Here is a 20,796-nt window from a genome sequence, read left to right on the forward strand (position 1 = left end):
GGCACATATCTGGGCAGAATTACAGTGAGGGGGCACATATCTGGGCATAACTACTGTGAGGGGCACATATCTGGGCATAACTACTGTGAGGGGCACATATCTGGGCATAACTACTGTGAGGGGCACATATCTGGGCATAACTACTGTGAGGGGCACATATCTGGGCATAACTACTGTGAGGGGCACATATCTGGGCATAACTACTGTGAGGGGGCACATATCTGGGCATAACTACTGTGAGGGGGCACATATTTGGTCATAACTACAGTGAGGAGGCACATATCTGGCATAACTACTGTGAGGGGCACATATCTGGGCATAACTACTGTGACGGGAACAAAGGTGGGCATAACTGCTGTGAGGGGGCCACAAGAAGGACATAACTTTTGTGAAGGGACCACAAGGTGGGCTTAACTGTGAGTGGCCACAAGGTGGGCATTAGTACTGTGAGGGCACACAAGGTGGGCATTAGTACAGTGTGGTAGCACTTAGGGGAAATGTCCTAGATTTCCCTGCTATACATTGGCATGGCTCAGTCTTACAGAACCAGCACAGCGCCCCCTGCTGGTGATTTCACAGAGGCAGTCACCATCTCTTCCTTATAGTGATAGAGAAAAAAAAGAATAATCACATAGGGACCTGGTTCTGGATCCAGTGGACCATCACGCCAACAACACCCTGGATGAGTTAGGACCAGATTTTATTAGGACTGGGTGAGTGTAGCCATGCATTGTGCTTAGGTCTCTTTAACACAAGCGGATGCCATGCAAAGGAGGCAGTATGGACAATCAATCACAATACATTAGTAAGTGCATTGTATTAACTCTCTCTACATGATAAATGTCATTTACTGAAGTGAGACAGCCTCTTTAACTAAAGTTGTTTTCAGACAGGTAATGCAGATGCTTTATTGCGCCAATATTATGGAACCTACTGCAGTTCATTAAAAAAATGAGTTACATCACTATAACTGGTTCTGATTAACAGTGGAAAGTCAGAGTATTGCATCCATAATATGAGCATAAAAACCTGCCATACTGTTTTTTTTTAATGTGAAACTGATAGAAAACAATCATAGGGTGAAAATGTCATTTCTGACTGACAGAAATCTTTTCCAAGATAGGGACAGTGTAAAATAGAAACTTTTGAGGTTTATGTGTGGTGCAAGTGTTTTGAGCAACTAACTTGATACTGCAATATAGAGACTGACAAACCTCTGGGTCCTGGCAGCAACAAAATACCCAATTAGGTACAGAGGGGTGATCAGATGAGCAAGTGATCTTCTCAGTGCTTTTCTGTATAAAAAATATTAAAAAAAGACCCTCATATGTGACAGATAGAAGGTATGCTCTCTGATTGATGGAGTGGATTTATAACATGCACAGAAGTCCATTTTACTCCTTCCCTTGGGTCATCTGCAGTTAGACAGGGAGAGGAGGATCTATGACCCTCCTTCTCTTGAAGTCTATCAGCACATCCCCCACTCTCCTCCTGCAGGTCACAAATATCACACATATAAAAAATACAGCTCACAATGTAAAGGGTTTTCTGGGACCTACTTCAACCTGGTCTATCTCAGGCTGTATAGCAGCTAGAGATATAAGCTTTAAAATTAGATCACAGTACTCGCTGCTATGCAGCCAGAGATAGAAGCTTCAGAAACCGGATCAAGAGTGAGAGCTTGAGGTATATGCAGCATCCCCTTCACCCAGCTCTATTTACAGACTGAGATACAGCTATCAATAGAGAGGACGTATCTCAGATATCCTTGGCTACTGAATGCCACCTGCAATATGTCCTTAGCAGGGAAAGGACTAAATCAGCTCCCCAGGCTAATCATGCCCACTTTTCCATCCATTTTTCAAAACTAGAATGAGTGGAATAAAATGGAAATGAGCCCAAAATGTCAGTAAGCCCTATTTTTTGACTTTATGAAGACAGAATGCTGTAGTGCAGAGTTCAAAACATTCCCTCCCCTACTGCACTGCTATGTATCACAATGATTTCAAAAATAAATGCAATAATGATCTCACCAATTCCACACCGTTCCCATTCTGAAGCTTCCTAGGTCCCCCCACCAGTGTTCCCTAGTCTCTCTCGAGAAAGAAATGTGACCACTCAGCCAATTACTGACAAAGGTGGGCCATTTCTGCAGGCAGTGATTGGATGAACTGTTACATTTCCGGTGTCAAGAATAAGCAGAAAATAAAGACTAAGGCTCCATTCACACGTCTGCAATTTTTTTCTGGATCCGTTCCAGATTTTGCAGACCCATTTATTTTCAATGGGGCTGGAACAGATGCTATGGGCTGTCCGCATCCACATTTCCAGATCCGCAATTCCATTCCCCCAAAAAATAGAACATGTCCTATTCTTGTCCACGGACAAGAAAAGGCATTTTCTATTATAGTGCCGTCGATGTGCGGTCCGAAAATTGCGGAACGCACATTGCTGGTGTCCGTGTTTTGCGGATCCGCAAAACACTTATGGACGTGTAAATAGACCTTAACGGGGGGCCAGGGAATCACTGGAACAGAAACAGTGGGGATCGGTGAGGTATGACTACTTTTATTTTATTTTTTAAGCCACTGGCCTTTTTTCACCTCTAATTAATATGAAATAAATGTAATAACCTATGTACTACATGTAATGACTATTCTGTATTTTGATTTGACATTGCATTCAGGAGGTTAACTTCTGTTGTATAAAAAAATTCTAAACAGTACAAAAGTAGATTGTTTTAATATGGATGACACTGCATACAGTGCATATTTAACAGCTAAGATGTGTTAGATGTGGTGTGGAAAGAAGCAAAAAGGTGTATATTGGTCCTTTTAGACATCACAATTTACCAAGTATTTTCTTTCATGTAAAGTTTAAACAAAGACGGATACTCTGCACACGTACAGGACCACAAATATCACACAGATTAAAAAAAATACAGCTCACACTGTAAAGGGTTTTCTTGTATATTGTTTCATCATTTGTTTTGAAGGTAAAAATACATTTACATGACAGTGATGTTTACAAAAATTTCTCCCAAAAAGGCACATAAAAGGTATGCAGTTTTATTTATCACTTGCTAAGGGGTGTCAGTCAGAAGTGACCATGCAAAACGGTTGACAGGCCTAGTTAAAGGTTGAGGAATGTAGGACAAATACCTTTTGTGGAGCTTTTATTATCAGGAGTAGTGCGAATGTGAACTTTTATTCTGCCAGGTTCTGTTCCTGGAGGCAGTGCTTCATTGTGAAGTGCACTCTGCTTTACCTCCCCTCTGAGCGACAGCTGTAGCTTTTAACCATGAAACCACTTTTGCTCACAGCGTAAGGGAGGTGCTCTGAAGCAGCTCAAGGCCGAGAGCGCTTCCCAGTGAAGATGCATCACCTGCGCACTTGCAGAAGTAATGCCATTGAAAATATAAGTTCATATTTACAGTACTCCTGATAATGAAAACTCCAACAAAGGTTTGGCCTCGTCTTGCTCTCCCCAACTCCTACCTACAGCTGTCAGCAGTTTTGCACAAAATACTCAACCATTTCAAACTGCAGCATATGAAACATTAAACAAACCATCAACCCTATATACGTATAGAAAACAATTACAGCATACTCCAAAAATACAGCTTGTTCACAGATGACTAGATAGCATGCACAGTAGTGGAGGTACAGCTGCTTGTGCCGCATAAGATATACAGGATACAGTTTCATAAAGTAATACAGAAGATAAGGGCTAGTTTAGATGTCCATATGTAAGATGTCTTCCACTGAATCCAGTCCCCCAAAAAATAAAAAAGGAATGTGTATGTGATCAAAAACCTCAGAAGAGTCTTCTGGTTGGATGTGAAAGTTTTACCAGATTCCTTTGAACTTATACACATTTTCTTAAAATCAGGAATGTTAAAGTTTTTGTGGTTGCTGATTATTAATACATACCAAATACAGTACATCCACAATCTATATATTGGTTGAAAAAACAAAAATGGCTGTCCACCATACACTGGCTTAATATCTGGTTAATTACGGTAAATTAGTCAAGTACATTAAGGTTAAATATACTGAAAATCAGATGTATATTTAAATAGCAATGGAAAAAAAATGTGAATTGTTTCAGTGACCATTAGAGATGAGCGAAGCAACTTCATCTCTAGTGACCAAAGGTATTTCTAGTTCCTGCTGAAATAAAGATCCATCAAGGACTATTTGAAGACAAGACAAGTCCACTGGCAGAGGTTGCTATGACTTGCCCCGGAAACGGTACAAAAAATAGCTTAACATGCATCTGCACCAAGGTAGGTCATGAAAACGGTCACCCTGATGCTGAGCATGCATCAGGCACATTGAGGGCAGGGTCACTTCATAGAATTCACACAATCCCATGACTGTTTCCATGTTGACCACCGATTTCAGCTCCTTTGATAGAGGTATTTATATGAACTGGATGGTAAAAATGAAGCATCAGTTCCACACTGTATTTCTCTTGTGCAGTCATTTTTCTTAAGATTTTGGACCATCAAAATGAACAAAAAAGATTAAAAAAGAGTTGCCCAGCTGGTAAGTTTTAATTTTTTTAATTCATTTTTAAAGGGTAAAATTAGCATAAAATACAAAATAAATGTAACTCCCCTCTGGTCTCTATTTCCTGGTCCTGCTAGGCATACAGAAAATAACCTCTTAGCCAGCCACTGACCGTCTCAGTCATTGGCTGAGCATCATTTCAAGAGAGACCAAGATGGTTCAGAATTGGATTGGTGAGTATTTATTTTTATGGCACCCTGACATTTTTTATATATTTTTTTAAACGTTACTGGATGGATAAGGGTACTTTCACACTAGCGTTTTTGTTTTCTGGTATTGAGTTCCGTCACAGGAGCTCAATACCAGAAAAAAAACTGATCAGTTTTATCCTAATGCATTCTGAATGGAGAGCAATCCGTTCAGGATGCATCAGTTCAGTCCCTCTTAAGTTTTTTAGACGGAGAAAATACCGCAGCATGCTGCAGTTTTCTCTCCGGCCAAAAATACTCAACACATTGAAATGTATTAGTGCTGGATCCGGCATTGAGTGTTCCGGAAAAACTGATCTGGCTTTCCGGTCTGCGCATGCGCAGACCTTTAAAAATGCAAAAAAAAATATATAATAATACCGGATCCATTTTTCCAGATGACACCAGAGAGACGGATCCAGTATTTCAATGCATTTGTCAGACGGATCCGCATACGGATCAGTCTGACAAATGCCATTAGTTTGCGTCCGGATTGACGACGGAACTGCCTGCCGAAATCCTCTGCCACAAGTGTGAAAGTACCCTAACCCCTATAAATAAGAAAATAGTGAACACAAGCCAATGCTAAATACATTTCTGGTGACCTTATTTTTTGATAACTCCTCATGTTTTCTACATAAAAATAAAAAATAAAACTTTTATGAGAAGAACTATTAGATGAATCTGAAGTTCTAATACTTTACCTAGACAGCTTTCCAAAATAATTCCAGTTTGTTAGCTACCTGAATGGCAGAAGAACAATTTTCACTACCACGTCAATAGATATTCAGATTATAGAAGACAAGATTTGTTTGAAGATTTTATGCTTTCAAGGAAAATCAATGATATCAAATACATCTTGTATCTGATGCTGTCAGTTGGTGTATTGAACGCAAGTTTTGGGATAGCTACGGATTTAAAGAAGACTACATTGGTCCATTATCGCTGTAATGTGGGCAACCCTTATCAGTGTATTAAAATGATTACAATACCTACAGTATTTGTTCCAAGTGCATTAAATGTTAAAGGGAACCAGTCACCATGAAATGCAGTGCAAACAGCAGGCAGAATGTTATAGAGCAGGAGGAGCTGAGCAGACTGATATAAGTTTATGGAAAATGATTCATCAAAACTTGTAATTTATTCATTGCCTCAGTAGCCAAGTATCTATGTATACCCTAGAGAGCAGTCAGTCACTGATAAGATGGGCCACATGGCTATGGAGCGGAGAATGAGAAGACATTTCAGTGAATAAATTACAGGTTTTGATTTATCATTTCCAATAAATCCATATAGAAGTCTGCTCAGCTCCTCCTGCTCTATAACATGCTGCCTGTAGATTGTACTGCATTTTCATGGTGACAGGTTCCCTTTAACTTCCACAAACAAGTGTGGTGTAAATAAGGCCTTCAAGCTGGAGCTGGATTTTTAGGCAACGGCAACTGTACTGAATGTTAATAATTGATGAGTTCTACGTAACCCCGTAACCGTTATACTGCCTTCTGAGGACATTTACTAAATCATTTAGACTAATTATCCTGGTACACTTCACTGTCATGTTGTTGGGAGGATAGATATAACGGGGTTGAAAGAGAAGTAAAATATTTGTGTCTTCTCTAGATGAAAAGGAAGGGCAGGACGCGCCTGGTCATTTCAGTTCCTCTTGGACAGAGCGATCCAAGCTTCTTCTTTTGGAGAAGTCACAAGTTCATACTTGGTCTCCATCACCTGACCTTTCACAGGCAGTAAATGCAGCTTCCTGATGAGAACACTTAGAAGTATGGTGGCTACCATGTAGGCAAACCTAAGGCAGAGAAATGAGAGTATGAGAAATGGCTACAGCATAGTAAAGGAACAAAAACACACAACTGAGCACTGATTAGACAGAATTTTCATTTATTTTTTACATGAGAAAATAATTTTTGCCACTTTTTTGGCCAATAAGCTTACATTTTTCCTTGTCCGTCTTGTCATAATATACAGTGCAGCAGTTTGTGATCGACGCACGAGATTTCAGCACCAGGCACCAGGCGGGATTACTCCTACATTGCCCGGCCCTGCCAGTCAAAGCGGTTGGGGTGCAGCCAGCAAAGACTATGAGCAACAGGTGCACCTGGACTCATTTGCATACAATTAAAAAACGTACTTTTCAGAATTGGAGGCACGTATGAAGATGGGACAAAGAGGATTAGAATCGGGTGAAAATCGCACATCTATAGAGGCACAGTTTTATTGCTAATGGCTGCCCAGTCCTTATAGTTTAACAGGAGCCTGCTGAGGCCTGTGCAGCCACTGCGATCGCGGTGCGATTGTACCCATAAGGTATATTCACAAATCAATAGATTTGTTGCAGAAATTTCATCTAAATGGGGCTTGCAGAAATCCTTCTACTTGTTACCAAATCAACCCCAATTGAAAAGTATGGAACAGGTTTTCATCCCTGGAATTTCTGCTGCATGTAATTATGCCTTGAAGGAGGCCAAATGGGATTGCGGAGGCCCTCCTGGATGCTGGCCCTTTACTTGTGCTGCAGCATTATCTGTATGGCAACCGTCATTGTATGTTCACATGCTGTGGTTGAGGAAGGTTTTGTTCAGTCCCCTTCATCCGAATGAGGTTGTTTTAACGGCAAACACATGAATTTCTGGAAGCCCCATTCAGATGAATGGAACGGATTTGCAGTTGTAGAAATTTCTGCTTCATGTGAAGGTACCCTCACTGCATCAAAAACACAGATTTTATTTTTTTCATTGACAGTTTTGTGATGTGGTAAATGGTGATATGTTTTTCTCAGGTCAAACATGTGAAATAAATGTATTCAACCTGTAAAAATCATGGAGGAAATTGCCTCCTTACAATACTGTGGTGAATCGGGGTAAAGGCAGATGCAGTTTTCAAATGCGCTTGTCAACCACAGCATCTAACAGATCTCAGGATGGAATACCTTACCGGGGTTGTTCAGATTTCTGGACCTTATTAACTTTCAGTAGTAGCCTGCTCATAATAATCCTACTCGCCTGCTCCTCGCCACTCTGGCTCCCTTCGGCAGTCTTCTAGTCCCCCATCCTATAAACCTCCGGGCGCATAGAGTCACATGTGCTGCTGCAGCCAACGACTCCGTCCAGAAGCAACGTGCATGACCTTCTCCGTCCAGAAGCTTACAGTGCAGGGACCGGAAGACTACCAAGCAGTCAAGTGCACCAGGGGTGGGCCCAAGCCACTCTGTGCACCCTTGCTTCTCCTTCTTGATTGACAGGGCCATTTGAGATGGTGATGCAGGAACCTGGCCCTGTCAATTAAAAACTTTGAGAATCTACTCATGGCAGATTTAGTTGCAGAAAATTTCTGTGACTGAAAATCAGTTGCATTCATTTTAATGGGGCTTGCAGGAATATTTGTGCTGCCCCCGAAAACAACCTTAATCAGATAAATTGAGCTGATTTGTAGTTGCAGAAAATTTCAGCAACAAAATCTGCTGCGTGTGAAGGCATCCTAGGGCTAATTGCACACAATCATTTGAATTTGAAATTCTCACGTACATGGTGTGGATTTTTTTTCTGTGCGGATTTTGACCTGCCGTCCGGATTTTAAAATCCGCAACATGTCAATTAATTTTTTTTAACTTTATTTTATTAAATCCGCACCAACTGATGCAGATTGTCTGCACGGATTTCCCTGGGAACACTTGTGGATTTCAGTGCGGATTCTCCGCACATAAATCCTGAACGTGTGCATGTACCTTAAGAGTACTTTTTCTCCAGAATGAAGCAACGGATCTCTAAGTGAAAAGTACCATGGGTTGCATCAGAAGGGGCATAGATGCCCGTGATAAGAACATAGTCCTGCCACTTTACAAATCGCTAGTCAGACCACACATAGAGTACTGTGTACAGTTCTGGGCTCCTGTAAACAAGGCAAACATAGCAGAACTGGAGAAGGTCCAGAGTAACTAAAGTAATAACTGGAATGGGGCAACTACAGTACCCTGAAAGATTATCAAAATTAGGGTTATTCACTTTAGAAAAAAGACGACTGAGGGGAGATCTAATTAGTATGTATAAATATATCAGGGGTCAGTACAGAGATCTATCCCATCATCTATTTATCCCCAGGACTGTGACTGTGACGAGGGGACATCCTCTGCGTTTGGAGGAAAGAAGGTTTGTACACAAACATAGAAGAGGATTCTTTACGGTAAGAGCAGTGAGACTATGGAACTCTCTGCCTGAGGAGGTGGTGATGGTGAGTACAATAAAGGAATTCAAGAGGGGCCTGGATGTATTTCTGGAGTGTAATAATATTACAGGCTATGGCTACTAGAGAGGGGTCGTTGATCCAGGGAGTTATTCTGATTGGAGTCGGGAAGGAATTTTTTCCCCCTAAAGTGAGGAAAATTAGCTTCTACCTCACAGGGTTTTTTTTTGGTTTTTTTTGCCTTCCTCTGGATCAACTTGCAGGATAACAGGCCGAGCTGGATGGACAAATGTCTTTTTTCGGCCTTATGTACTATGTTAATATGTTACCATTACATTCAGCTAGCCCTACAAGGCACCGCGCCAGATTGAACAGTGATTTGGTGAAATACTCCCAATAAGTTGATCATTATCTGTTATAAAGGGTCCCGCTCTGCCTGCTCACACTGTCATGCACTTTTGTGACACAACAATATATTTTTTCATCTCTCTAGTAATCACTTGTACAAACACCGCACAATTGTCAGGCCAATTATTGGGAACAAATGTTACTCCGGATACTCGGCCCATGTAAATGTGCTCCCGATCACCCAATGAGAAAGTGAAATGATCTTTCAGTCAGCACACCAAGTCATTGTTTCTGGGGGGCAGCCTGTGCTGTGTGAACAATGATCTGCTGGCCAGAAACAATGAATCTGATAATGGCAGTAACCCTCGCTCATCACTGCATGTAAATGCAGCTCTTTACCTCCACTGACAAGCAGGCTATTATTGGGAAAGAGTGGTCCCTTCCAGATAATCACCATGTACTGTAGGTTAGAGCTGGGAAATGATCATCGTGCAATGTGTTAAGAGCGTTCACACAGCAGAGGATCACAAGTGCAAATATGGATATAAGTACAGTCTGTTAGGGGGGAAAAGGCAACTACATTGTACAAATAACCCTGGTGTCTGCAGCACTCAACAAGAAGCACAAAACCTTAAAATATGAGATGATTTATGCCTCCCACAGGCCTGTGCGTTACATCAGATGAAAACCGCAGCAGATCATCCATCACTGTGCCTGCAGAGATTCATTCATCCACCAAGCAACGGGCACTTCTTTCCAAAACTAATATACGACCACAGACAGGGCTGGTTATTCCTGTGGAAGAGCTGAATGCAAGCTTGGATAGCATAGATTTCAAACATATCTTGTGTGTGGCCTTCAGTGTCCAGAAGCGATTACTTGCTCAGCTGAATCTAAATGATGCGCTAGCTCATGTGGATATGGTTATTCTGAAGCGCTTTTGTATTGAATAATATGCTTATTCTAATCTACGGCATATTCTCTTATCCTCTGGACTTGGTGAAGTGCCCTCCAAGTGATATGTCTTCTATCAAGTGTGGAGCCGGTGAGCCCTATTTACTGGGGCTAGGGGTTGTGTCACTTAGGGTGGATTCACATCACGTTTTATGCCTCCGTTTGATGTATACGTTAGAGAAAAAAAAAAAGGAAGGACACAAAAAACAGCAGCACACCACGTTCTTGTATCCTGCACAGTCCAGTAAAAAAAACGTACATGGAACTCTATGGTGAACAGATGCCACTGTATGGCATCAGTCTGAGGCATCTGTTTAACGTATACGTTAAACGGATGAGATAAACGTGATGCAAACCCAGCCTTATTGAATTCACACATTGTTGTGCCCTGCGCAAATGTCTCTTTCTTCATATCTGAGGACCTTCCTTACATTTAAGTGCAGATATGGACGAGTGCATACATGAAGCACAAGGACGATTTTTGGTGGGTTTGGGAAACCACCATCTGTGACATGGGTCACTGGCCTTCTAGTAGGGCATTTATTTTATATAGGAAACATGATACAGGTGTGCCTGGAGTAATAAGTGAAGAGCTTTGATTAATTTTGTAATTTTATATAATTTTTATAGGAAAGACATAAGTATTTGAATTCTTTATCAAATTAGTATTATCAGGGCATCACCATCACAGCCTGGTACAGAGAATTGCAATGTCCTTTTAAACGTAATCAGCCATTGAACTGGTGACTAGATTTAAAAGCGGTTATCCAGGAACGGATGATGATGACCTATTCCTTTTGAACTATATTGGTAGGACAATTGCATTTGTGTTCAGACTGGCCCTCCTATACACAATTGCAATGAGCTTTGGGCTTAAAGGGATTCTGTCACCTCGTATAACACAAATTCAGATTTTAAACCAGTCATGCTCCACAGCTTACCTTGAATCGGCTGTGCTGTTTTTTATTGTAATCCGTCCAGCAGTTTTGCAGAAAAACGACTTTAATAAAACCCTGAAGATGCCCAGAGGGGCGTTATATGTTCCCCTTTGTGTGCCCAGTAACACCCCTCTTACAGTGCCCAAAACTAGGGTTGTCCCGATACCGATACTAGTATCGGTATCGGGACCGATTCCGAGTTTTCTCGGCGGTACTCAGCCGCCGATACCCCGCCCCGATACATAAATAGAATACTATGGGCGTAACTATGGGCGGGGCCCGGTGCAGTCACTGTACTCTTACACCGGGCCCCGCCGCTCACCGAAGTATTTATAAACGTGAATCCTTATCCTGTTGTTAAGTTGAACTAACGCTGCCCTCTCCCATGTTCCCCTGTATCCCCCTGTATCTCCACAGCACTTACTTAAGCTTCCATAGCAGGCAGAGCAGACGGCAGCAGTAACGTCACTCACTGACGTAGAGCGCCTGCTCCGCCCACTTTATGAGTGAAGCAGGCGGAGCAGGCGCGCGACGTCAGTGAGTGACGTTACTGGTGCCGTCCGCTCTGCCTGCTATGGAAGCTTGTTCGTAAGTGCTGTGGGGATACAGGGGAACATGGGAGAGCGCAGCGTTAGTTCAACTTAACAACAGGATAAGGATTCACGTTTATAAATACTTCGGTGAGCGGCGGGGCCCGGTGTATTGGGGGACACTGTTATGAGGGGGATCTGTGGATGACATATAGCAGTGTCATCCACAGATCCCCCCCCATAACAGTTCCATCCACAGATCCCCTATAACAGCACCATCCACAGATCCCCCACCAAATAACAATGCCATCCTCAGATCCCCCCACCCCATAACAATGCCATCCACAGATATCCCACCCCATAGCAGTACCATCCACAGATCCCCATAACAGTGCCATCCACAGATCCCCCATAACAGTGCCATCCACAGATCCCCCATAACAGTGCCATCCACAGATCCCCCATAACAGTGCCATCCACAGATCCCCCATAACAGTGCCATCCACAGGTCCCCCATAACAGTGCCATCCACAGATCCCCCATAACAGTGCCATCCACAGATCCCCCATAACAGTGCCATCCACAGATCCCCATAACAGTGCCATCCACAGATCCCCCATAACAGTGCCATCCACAGGTCCCCCATAACAGTGCCATCCACAGATCCCCCACATGACAGTGCGTCATCCACAGATCCCCCAAAACGGTCACATGACATTTAAAAAAAGTATCGGTATTCGGTATCGGTGACTACTTGAAAAAAAGTATCGGTACTTGTACTCGGTCCTAAAAAAGTGGTATCGGGACAACCCTACCCAAAACGCCTTCCTCCAGAATCTCTAACCGCCCACAGCGTCTCATCCCTCTCCTCCCCCTCCCTGACGGCCGAGCGAAGTCTCGCGCGAGCATTGGACGTCACTGGGCTCGGCGCATGCCCAGTGACGACGATTAAGCTCCTGCCCTCAGTCTCCAGCAAATCGCACTGGCACAGACTTTGCTCGGCCGTCAGGGAGGGGGAAAAAAGTGGGAGTGGGAGAAAAAAAAGCTGGGAGAAGGAGACGCCCAAGAGAACAAGAGCAGGCTTCTCCCAGTTGAGCCGAAAATCTGAAGATACCGGGCCCTATACCGGGAGAACAGAGCGGCGCCCAGGGGTAATAGTTGCCATACAAGCACACACAAACCTGTGTCTGGCTGTGAGGCAACTGACTGCAGCATGATCCCTTCCTCAATTGTATGACTCCAATAACAGATCAAAAGGATTCAGAAAGAAATCAAATACCGGTCTTCTCTGTAGGGTTTCCACAGCTTCTGAAATTAGCACGTTTTTCTTTAGTTCACTTTTCTCATTCACTACTAGAATTCCCACACCATAGAAGTATATTTGGGATATCCTATACATGCAAGATTGATGCTTTTCCTATTCTGAAATATACAACTGCCAGCTAAATTGTGAGACTATTACTTGGATCAAGCACTAAAAGGCATTTTTTATCTTACCTTAGTTCAGGGCACTCTTGGCTCCCAGAAAAGCCTAACAATGTCAAGTTCTGCTTGGCTGCTTCTTCTTCAAACCGTTCTGGATTAAATCTGAGTGTAGAGAGAACACTTTCAGTTATGCTGATTTTATGTTTTCAGAAAGACATAGACGCAGCTTCAGTAGCAGAAAAAGCCTTTTTATAAGGCTTTCAGAACCTCAAGGTTTTATATACAATACAAAGAGGCATTAAAATGTATAAATGTCAGAGCTGGAGATAGAGATTCTGTACGCGCATGGCATACCTGTAAGACGATGGCCAGGCTGTGCTATCCTGTAGAACTACACCGAGCGCATACAACACAAGAGTCTGAAAACAGAAATGAATTACAGCTTAGGTACAGGATATAATAATGCACTGAACTAGAATGCTTAATCATAAGTGTGGAGTATGTAGTTCATAAAACATGTTATGATGTTTAGGATATTTATTTTGTACAAAAACTTCTTTTTGGAAAAAAAAAGACATTTCCCTACTTAGTTGTGTCCTTGACACGCTGCCCTGTCCACCCTCCTCCAGTGACAGATGTCCTCTTCCTGGCTGCAGATGTCCTTCTGTAAAAGTTCACCACTGCTGGGGGTGCATGTACATGCACAGAGCTATGGCCTGTTTAATACTGATAGCCTACCCTCAGGAGAGGTCATCATTATCTGGTTGTGGAGTTCTGACTCGCAGAACCCCCAGTGATCAGACGTGTAAAGGAGCTCCACAGCCTCTTCCTAGCTCGATGCTGCAATGTCGACACTGCGCAGGTAAACAGAGAAGAAAACCGTACTCTTGAAACAGCTGATGAGGAAGGGGAGGGGGGGCGGCAGTAGGAGCTTGCTGATCTGATATTGATGACCTATCCTGAGGATAGGTATTCAATATAGGAAAAGCAGGGGACCCCTTTAACTCCATTCCCTGGTTTAGGCCTACACCAAACCCCTAAAAGACCAAGAGGGTCCACACCATCTTCAGTAAGCCTGGTCATAGTCCTGTGTGCCTGAGCCCTAATGCTGGGTAGAACATGAGATAAACAGCGACAAAAAACGGCTGACCTGCATAGGGTCTCCCAACTTTTCTCCTTTGGCAGATGTCAGGGTCAGGAGTGATTGGGAATGCTGTTTTTTTAAAATGTCTGATTTTCTGCTTCCATAGGAGATAAGCCGTGTCCAAACATAATAAATCAGTAACAAAGATGAACACATTTTACTAGGAAAACCAACACTTCACTATTTTTCTTTATTACTTAAAGGGGTTGGCCCATGTCACACATTGGTGGCAAATCGCTAGGAGATGCCACCAATGTCAGGTGGGGATGCCACCTCTGGGACCCACACCGATCTCTAGAACAGGGCCCCCAAAGCGAAGAAGAGTGCACCACCCATGTGCAACATGACCTCCATTCACTTCTATGAAAGTTCTGAAAAGAGCTGAGTGAGTGTGCTCGGCTATTTCTGGAACTCCCACAGAATGGAGGACGCACAGTGCAAGCGTGGCCAGCTCTCCATTGACTTCTATGGGAGTTCCAGAAATGGCCTCAGCTTTATTTTTAGCACTCCCATAGAAGTGAATTCAGGGAGGCATTTGAGGGCACCATTCTAGAGACAGGTACGGGTCCAAGAGGTGGGTACCTAACATTGGGGCATATCCTAGCGATATGCCACCAATGTGTGAGATGGGCCAACCCCTTTAAACACATAAATGTAGATGTTCGGGAGACAAGAAAGGGGAATGCTTCCTTTACCTCTTTAGGAATGACATGCTGGTCAATTCTCCCTTCAAGTTCTTGCAGACGGGCAGAGATTGGAGTGAGGCTGGCTGTTCGCACGGTCTCACACAGTATCTGTCGGCAATAGCTGCAGAACAAGAGAGCGATAGTAATGTGATGAAAGAAAAGCATTATAACAGACGTTTAGAATAGATTTCCAAAATAAGCTTTTTTTTTGGATCAGGGGAAACTCTGGGTAGGACTGTGTCTGCAGTCTATGCAAATGATTATTGATATGTTCATTTAAATACCGTAATGGCTTAGAAGGTGCAATGAATATCACCTTATTATCTGTACTACTGTATGTTTCAAACCTATCAAATGAAATATTGCATTACTTATATCCTAGTGAAGGAGTATCCGATGAACAATCTGAAACACTAATAGAGGTTAGGGTGCAGATGGAATCTGGTGGTACTATTACTGTGCTTCAAGATCTACAGGCACAAATATTGATTTACATGTATTTAAAAAGATGATTAGTAATTTGATGTGTAATATTGTGCAAAAAACATGATTTGTAATTGGTTTTTATTAAAAATGTTGTGTTGTTGGGCTTCTGAAGCATCATGTTTCACAGTACATAGCAGTTGTAGAAATGAACCAGTCGGACTGGCAGTCTGACAACTCAGTCTTCAGTCCCTTTCTGACCTCTTGAAAAATCTTTTTCTCTGATTTATGCCCCCTGTGCGAACTCATTTCATTTGGATTGAACTTTCATTTTGGTATAAATTAGCTTAGATTGTTTAGGAGCAGTCAGAGAGGGTTTGGAGACCTAACCATGAGAAAGCCAGTCTGACTGATTTATCACATAATGGCTTTCTACAGCTGCTATGTGCTGTGAAACAGAAGTTGCAGAAGCCGACAAAAGCAACAATAATAAAAAAAAATAATAATAATTGTGATAATAATAAGATGATATAAAATGCTATGCTGTGGCGGTCAGTGATGGAGGAGAGGACAGAGACGAAGAAATAGATTATACACAATGGTCTGTAGGTCCATCAGGGAAGCTGCAATGATGTAGACCAAAATATAGTGTTCTGTGTGTAAAGAGGGAGGGGGTAGAGCTTTAGAATTTGGTTGTATAATACTGAAAATGTTATAAGGACAGAGACTCCTACAGAATGAGCAAGTACAGACAGTACTGTATATAGCACATGCTATAAACATGCATCACAAGATCTTAACGGAGTTGTCTCATCTTAGACATTGGTGGCATATCGCTAGGATCTCCAGAACAAGACCCCGAAAGTTTGTAAAGATAGACCAGGCACTCTATATATGTAGCCAACAAATGAGATATTTATTATAATACAATCAATTACTAAAATGACAGCATAAAATAACGGCATAAAATAGCAGTGGCACAATAGATAATAAATAGCATAATAAATAGCAATAATATAGCAGCAACAGACAACAATATAGCAACCCCGAAAGTGAAGGAGCATGTGCAATGTGTGCTTCATAAATTTCTGTGGGAGTTCCAAAATTAGACGAGTGAGCACGCTCGGCTATTGTCGGAAGTCCTATAGAAATGAATGAAATGAATGGATAGCGCACCGCACAAGCGTGGCCACCGCTCCATTCACTTCTATGGGACTGCTGGAGATAGCTAAGCGAGTGCTCTGCTATTTTCATCAGTCCTACAAAAATAAATGGAAGGTGGTCACTTATACGTGGCTGCTCTCCGCTCTCTTCGGGGGTCCTGTTCTGAAGAGGCACACTTGCTCCTCTCTTTTTCAGAACTCCCATAGTAGTGAATGGAGAGCACGCTGCGCACACATGGTATGCTCTCCTTTTTTTGGTCTGTCCTGTTGTAGAGATAGGTGCGGGTCCCACCTCAGTCCTAGCGATATGCCACCAATGTCTCAGATGAGACAACCCCTTTAAATTTCATGTTAACATGACACACAAAGATTTCTTTCTACTAAAGCTTCCATGTTTGGCTAGTCATCCAGGAGGGTGCTCTTGATTACAATACAGTAGCATTATTTCTTCTTTAAGGGAGTTTTCAATATTATTTGAAACGGACAATAAAATCAGAAATCAACAAACATACCACCCAGACGAAGTTACACCAACCTGAGCTGTTCCATGTTCTCCATTGTGATGGGTCCTTTTCCAAGGACCTGGGTCATCTCCTTGTACAACTTTTCTTGAACCCCTTCGGCAGTTGTCAAGAAATAAATGGCCCATGTGCATACTGCAAAATAGAGTGCAAGTCTCAGGAAATTGTGCCATGTAAAAGTGCAGACAGTATTTTCCTACAGACAGCCATAGTATTTCACCTTAAAGAGTGGGGATGCTCACACACAGATTATGCCCACACATTTCTGCGACTGCCTTATTTCTCTGAAACCCATGTTCTTGCTGCAGTAACAATCACATTCAAATGACTGGAACTGATTTTCAGTTCTGCAACAAAGTGATCTCAGCTGTGACACTGCTGCATAGGGAAGGATTTATCTGCTAAATAATCCTCACTAGAATAGTAGGTGGAGGACTGGAATGACTGACAGAATGAAACCTCAGTTCTCTTAGGCCTAAATAAATATGCCCACATAGGAGCCGTGTCTAATGAGAAGCCATGGCAGCTACACTACTAGGATAGCATGGAGGAGATGTGGTGCTATAATTAAGTCGCCACCTCTCAACTCTTTGCTGGTCTGACAGAGTATTAGGAGAGACTTTCTACCATGCTAAAAGTCAAGACAGAGAGAAGTTAAAACTCTTCAAAAATTACTCAGAAAACCATCCACCCATTTTTATGTAAAAATATTATATAGAATATTCACATATCGGTTGTTAAAATTTGCAAAATTTTTTTTTGCTAAAAGTGTCCTTTTAAGACGTTCATTAGTGATGCACATTTCTAATATAATTTGTGCGCCAATTCATCACTATCCTGAATATCGGTTTGCCATCAGTGGATGGAAATGTTTTTATTATTCAGAAACGGATAACCTGTCCTGATCGTGTCAAATTAGGTGTGGCCTTTTATGTATATAGTTGTGTTCACACCAATAAAGCACTTTTATTTGCGGCACAGTAATGCAATGAAATGTCAGTTCACCACACGGTCATTACAGCCAATAGTACTTTTAGATGCAGGCATTGAAACCACAGCCACATTCTGTGCACACCTCAGCCTCCAATGTTCTGGGCCGTGTGAACTCAGCCTATTAGTGTCTCTCTGTAACGAGCACTTGGGTTAGGGGCTATTCACACAACTATTTTCGGTCTGCGTCCGATGTGCTTTTTCTGTGAATTGCATGAGGACCTATTAATTTCCACGGGGCCACAAAAAATGTGTTACGGCCCCGTTGTGTGCTGTCCACTTCTGTTCCGCGGCCCCGCTAGACAGAACATTCCCTATTCTTGTCTGTTTGTTAAAATGGGGGCTGCGAAAAGTGCGGGATGCACATGGACCGCATCCATATTTTGTGGAACATGCAATTTGTGAATCGCCAAAACGGAATTGTGTGAACAGCCCCTTATTTGGACATGACCAGGACAGGCTCACAGACCCTTGATGAAACGAAGATTGAAACACAAGGAATGCTGGAACGTTGACTGATCTGTATCTACACTAATCCGGTAAACTGAGTTTCTGTTGTATAGTGTGACTGCATCATTGGCTTATATTGCTTCCTTTGCTTGCTAGATACACTGCTTGTTTCCATGGTTACGACCACCATGCAATCCATCAGTGGTGGTCGTACTTGCACACTATTGGAAAAAGAGTGGTCGTAACCATGGAAACAAGCAGTGTAGAGTGTGATAGAAAAATACATAATAAATGCTATGTGCTGAAGTGAGACAACCCCTTTAAGGGAACAGACAAAAATAATATTTCTCATTTGTGCTTTTAAAAAGGGCTTTCTATTAAAATAGCACGTTGGAGATAAGATTCATGGTAAACTGAAATCTCAAACATCACATCTGACAGCAGCAACAATTCCTCAATATGTTCACTTCAAACCCTTCCCGTGTGCCCTTTTGTTTGGTACAATTAACAGAGGAGGGTATGCATATCCTGCTAGAGAGGGCATAATTTATACACGGAAATACCCACCATTACTTGGGGAAATGCTAAAGTATCAATGTAGCATACTTAGGCTACTTTCACACTTGCGTTTTGGCTTTCCGTTTGTAAGATCCGTTCAGGGCTCTGACAAGCGGTCTAAAACTGATCAGTTTTGCCCTAATGCATTCTGAATGGAAAAGTATCCACTCAGAATGCATCAGTTTGTCTTCGTTCCGTCTCCATTCCGCTCTGGAGGCGGACACCAAAACGCTGCTTGCAGCATTTTTCTGTCCGCCATGTGATGCGGAGCAAGACGGATCCGTCCTGACACACAATGTAAGTCAATGGGGACGAATCCGTTTTCTCTGACACAATCGAAAACTGATCCGTCCCCCATTGACTTTCAATGGTGTTCATGACGGATGCATGCAGTTGTATTATTGTAACGGAGCGTTTTTTGCAGATCCATGAAGGATTCGCAAAAAAACGCTAATGTGAAAGTAGCCTTAAGCTACATGCACACAAACCCATTCATTGTCCGCATTAGTATGTCCGTTCCGTAGCCCCGCAAAAAAATAAAATACAAAAAATATAAAAGGATAGGCATTGTTACAATGGAACCGCAAAAAAACAAAAAAATAAAACAATGACATACGGACGTCAGTTTTTTTTGCGGATCCGCAATTTGCAGACCGCAAAAAACACAGTCGTGTGCATGTAGCCTTAGGCTACTTTCACACTTGCGTTTTTGCCTGATCCGGCAGCGATAATACAACCATCTGCATCCGTGTTGAACGGATCCGTTTGTATTATCTTTAACCCTTTCTAACCCAGAGGTTTTTTTGTTTTGCGCTCCCTGCCTTCCCAGAGCCATAACTTTTTTATTTATCTGTTTACATAGCCATATGAGGGCTTGTTTTTGCAGGACAAGTTGTACTTTCCAACGCCACCATTCAATATTGCATATGCTGTAGTGTGAAGCGGAAAAAAGATTCCAAATGGGGTGAAATTGCCCAAAAAATAAAAAATTATCAGTTTTATTTTTTCATCGCCATATTTTGACCCCTATAACTTTTTTGTAATTATGTGTATGGAGCTGTGTAGGGGCTCATGTTTTGCGGGGTGATCTGAACTTTTCATTGATACCAGTCTGGGCTGTATATGACTTTTTGATCACTTTTTATTCCATTTTTTGGTAGACAATGAAACGACCAAAAACGGCGAATCGGCCATTTAGACGCTTTTTTCCGTTCTGCTGTTTGCCGTATGGGGAATATATTTTTAAACTATGCGTGGTTTCGCACATGGCGACACCCATGATGTATATTTATTTTTTTTTGCTTTTATTTTGGGAAAAGGGTGATTTCAATTTTTATGTTTTTTTTATTTTTAAAAACTTTTTTATATTATCATTAGATTGCTATTCTCATAGACCCCAATGCACTAGCAGTGGAGTCCATCAGAAAATTGCTAGTTTCCTATGGAGCCCTATTACAGACAAGGACTCCATAGGAAATACTATGCAGCAGCCTCCTGTCGTTCACAAAGACAGGGGCTGCTGCACACAAGCTCCGGCTCCTCCGATCGCCGCATGGGGGAGCCGGAGCATCACCGGAAGCGCACAGTGTTTCACGCGCTCAGATGCCGTGGTCAGGATTGACTACAGCATCTGAAGGGTTAAATGTCCACGATCGGCAGTACTGCCGGTTGCAGACATTAGCTGCGGGTGTCTGCTATAGGAAATAGAAG

General features: G+C 42.3%; 1 protein-coding gene across 1 annotated transcript in view; it reads right to left on the reverse strand.

The window, feature by feature from the left end:
- Positions 1-5,388: 5,388 nt before the first annotated feature.
- The window catches only part of LOC121007707 (cytochrome P450 20A1), an 87,211-nt gene continuing 71,803 nt past the window's right edge, over positions 5,389-20,796 (reverse strand). Inside the window, exons 9-13 of the mRNA XM_040439829.1 lie at positions 17,103-17,223; positions 14,991-15,102; positions 13,506-13,570; positions 13,224-13,313; positions 5,389-6,566 (exon numbers count right to left, since the gene is read on the reverse strand). Coding sequence (XP_040295763.1) covers positions 6,416-6,566; positions 13,224-13,313; positions 13,506-13,570; positions 14,991-15,102; positions 17,103-17,223 — 539 coding nt within the window. The 3' untranslated portion in view covers positions 5,389-6,415. The remainder of the gene's footprint in view (positions 6,567-13,223; positions 13,314-13,505; positions 13,571-14,990; positions 15,103-17,102; positions 17,224-20,796) is intronic.

The sequence above is a fragment of the Bufo bufo genome, chromosome 7 (assembly GCF_905171765.1).
Source record: "Bufo bufo chromosome 7, aBufBuf1.1, whole genome shotgun sequence".
NCBI classification, from domain to species: Eukaryota; Metazoa; Chordata; class Amphibia; order Anura; family Bufonidae; genus Bufo; species Bufo bufo.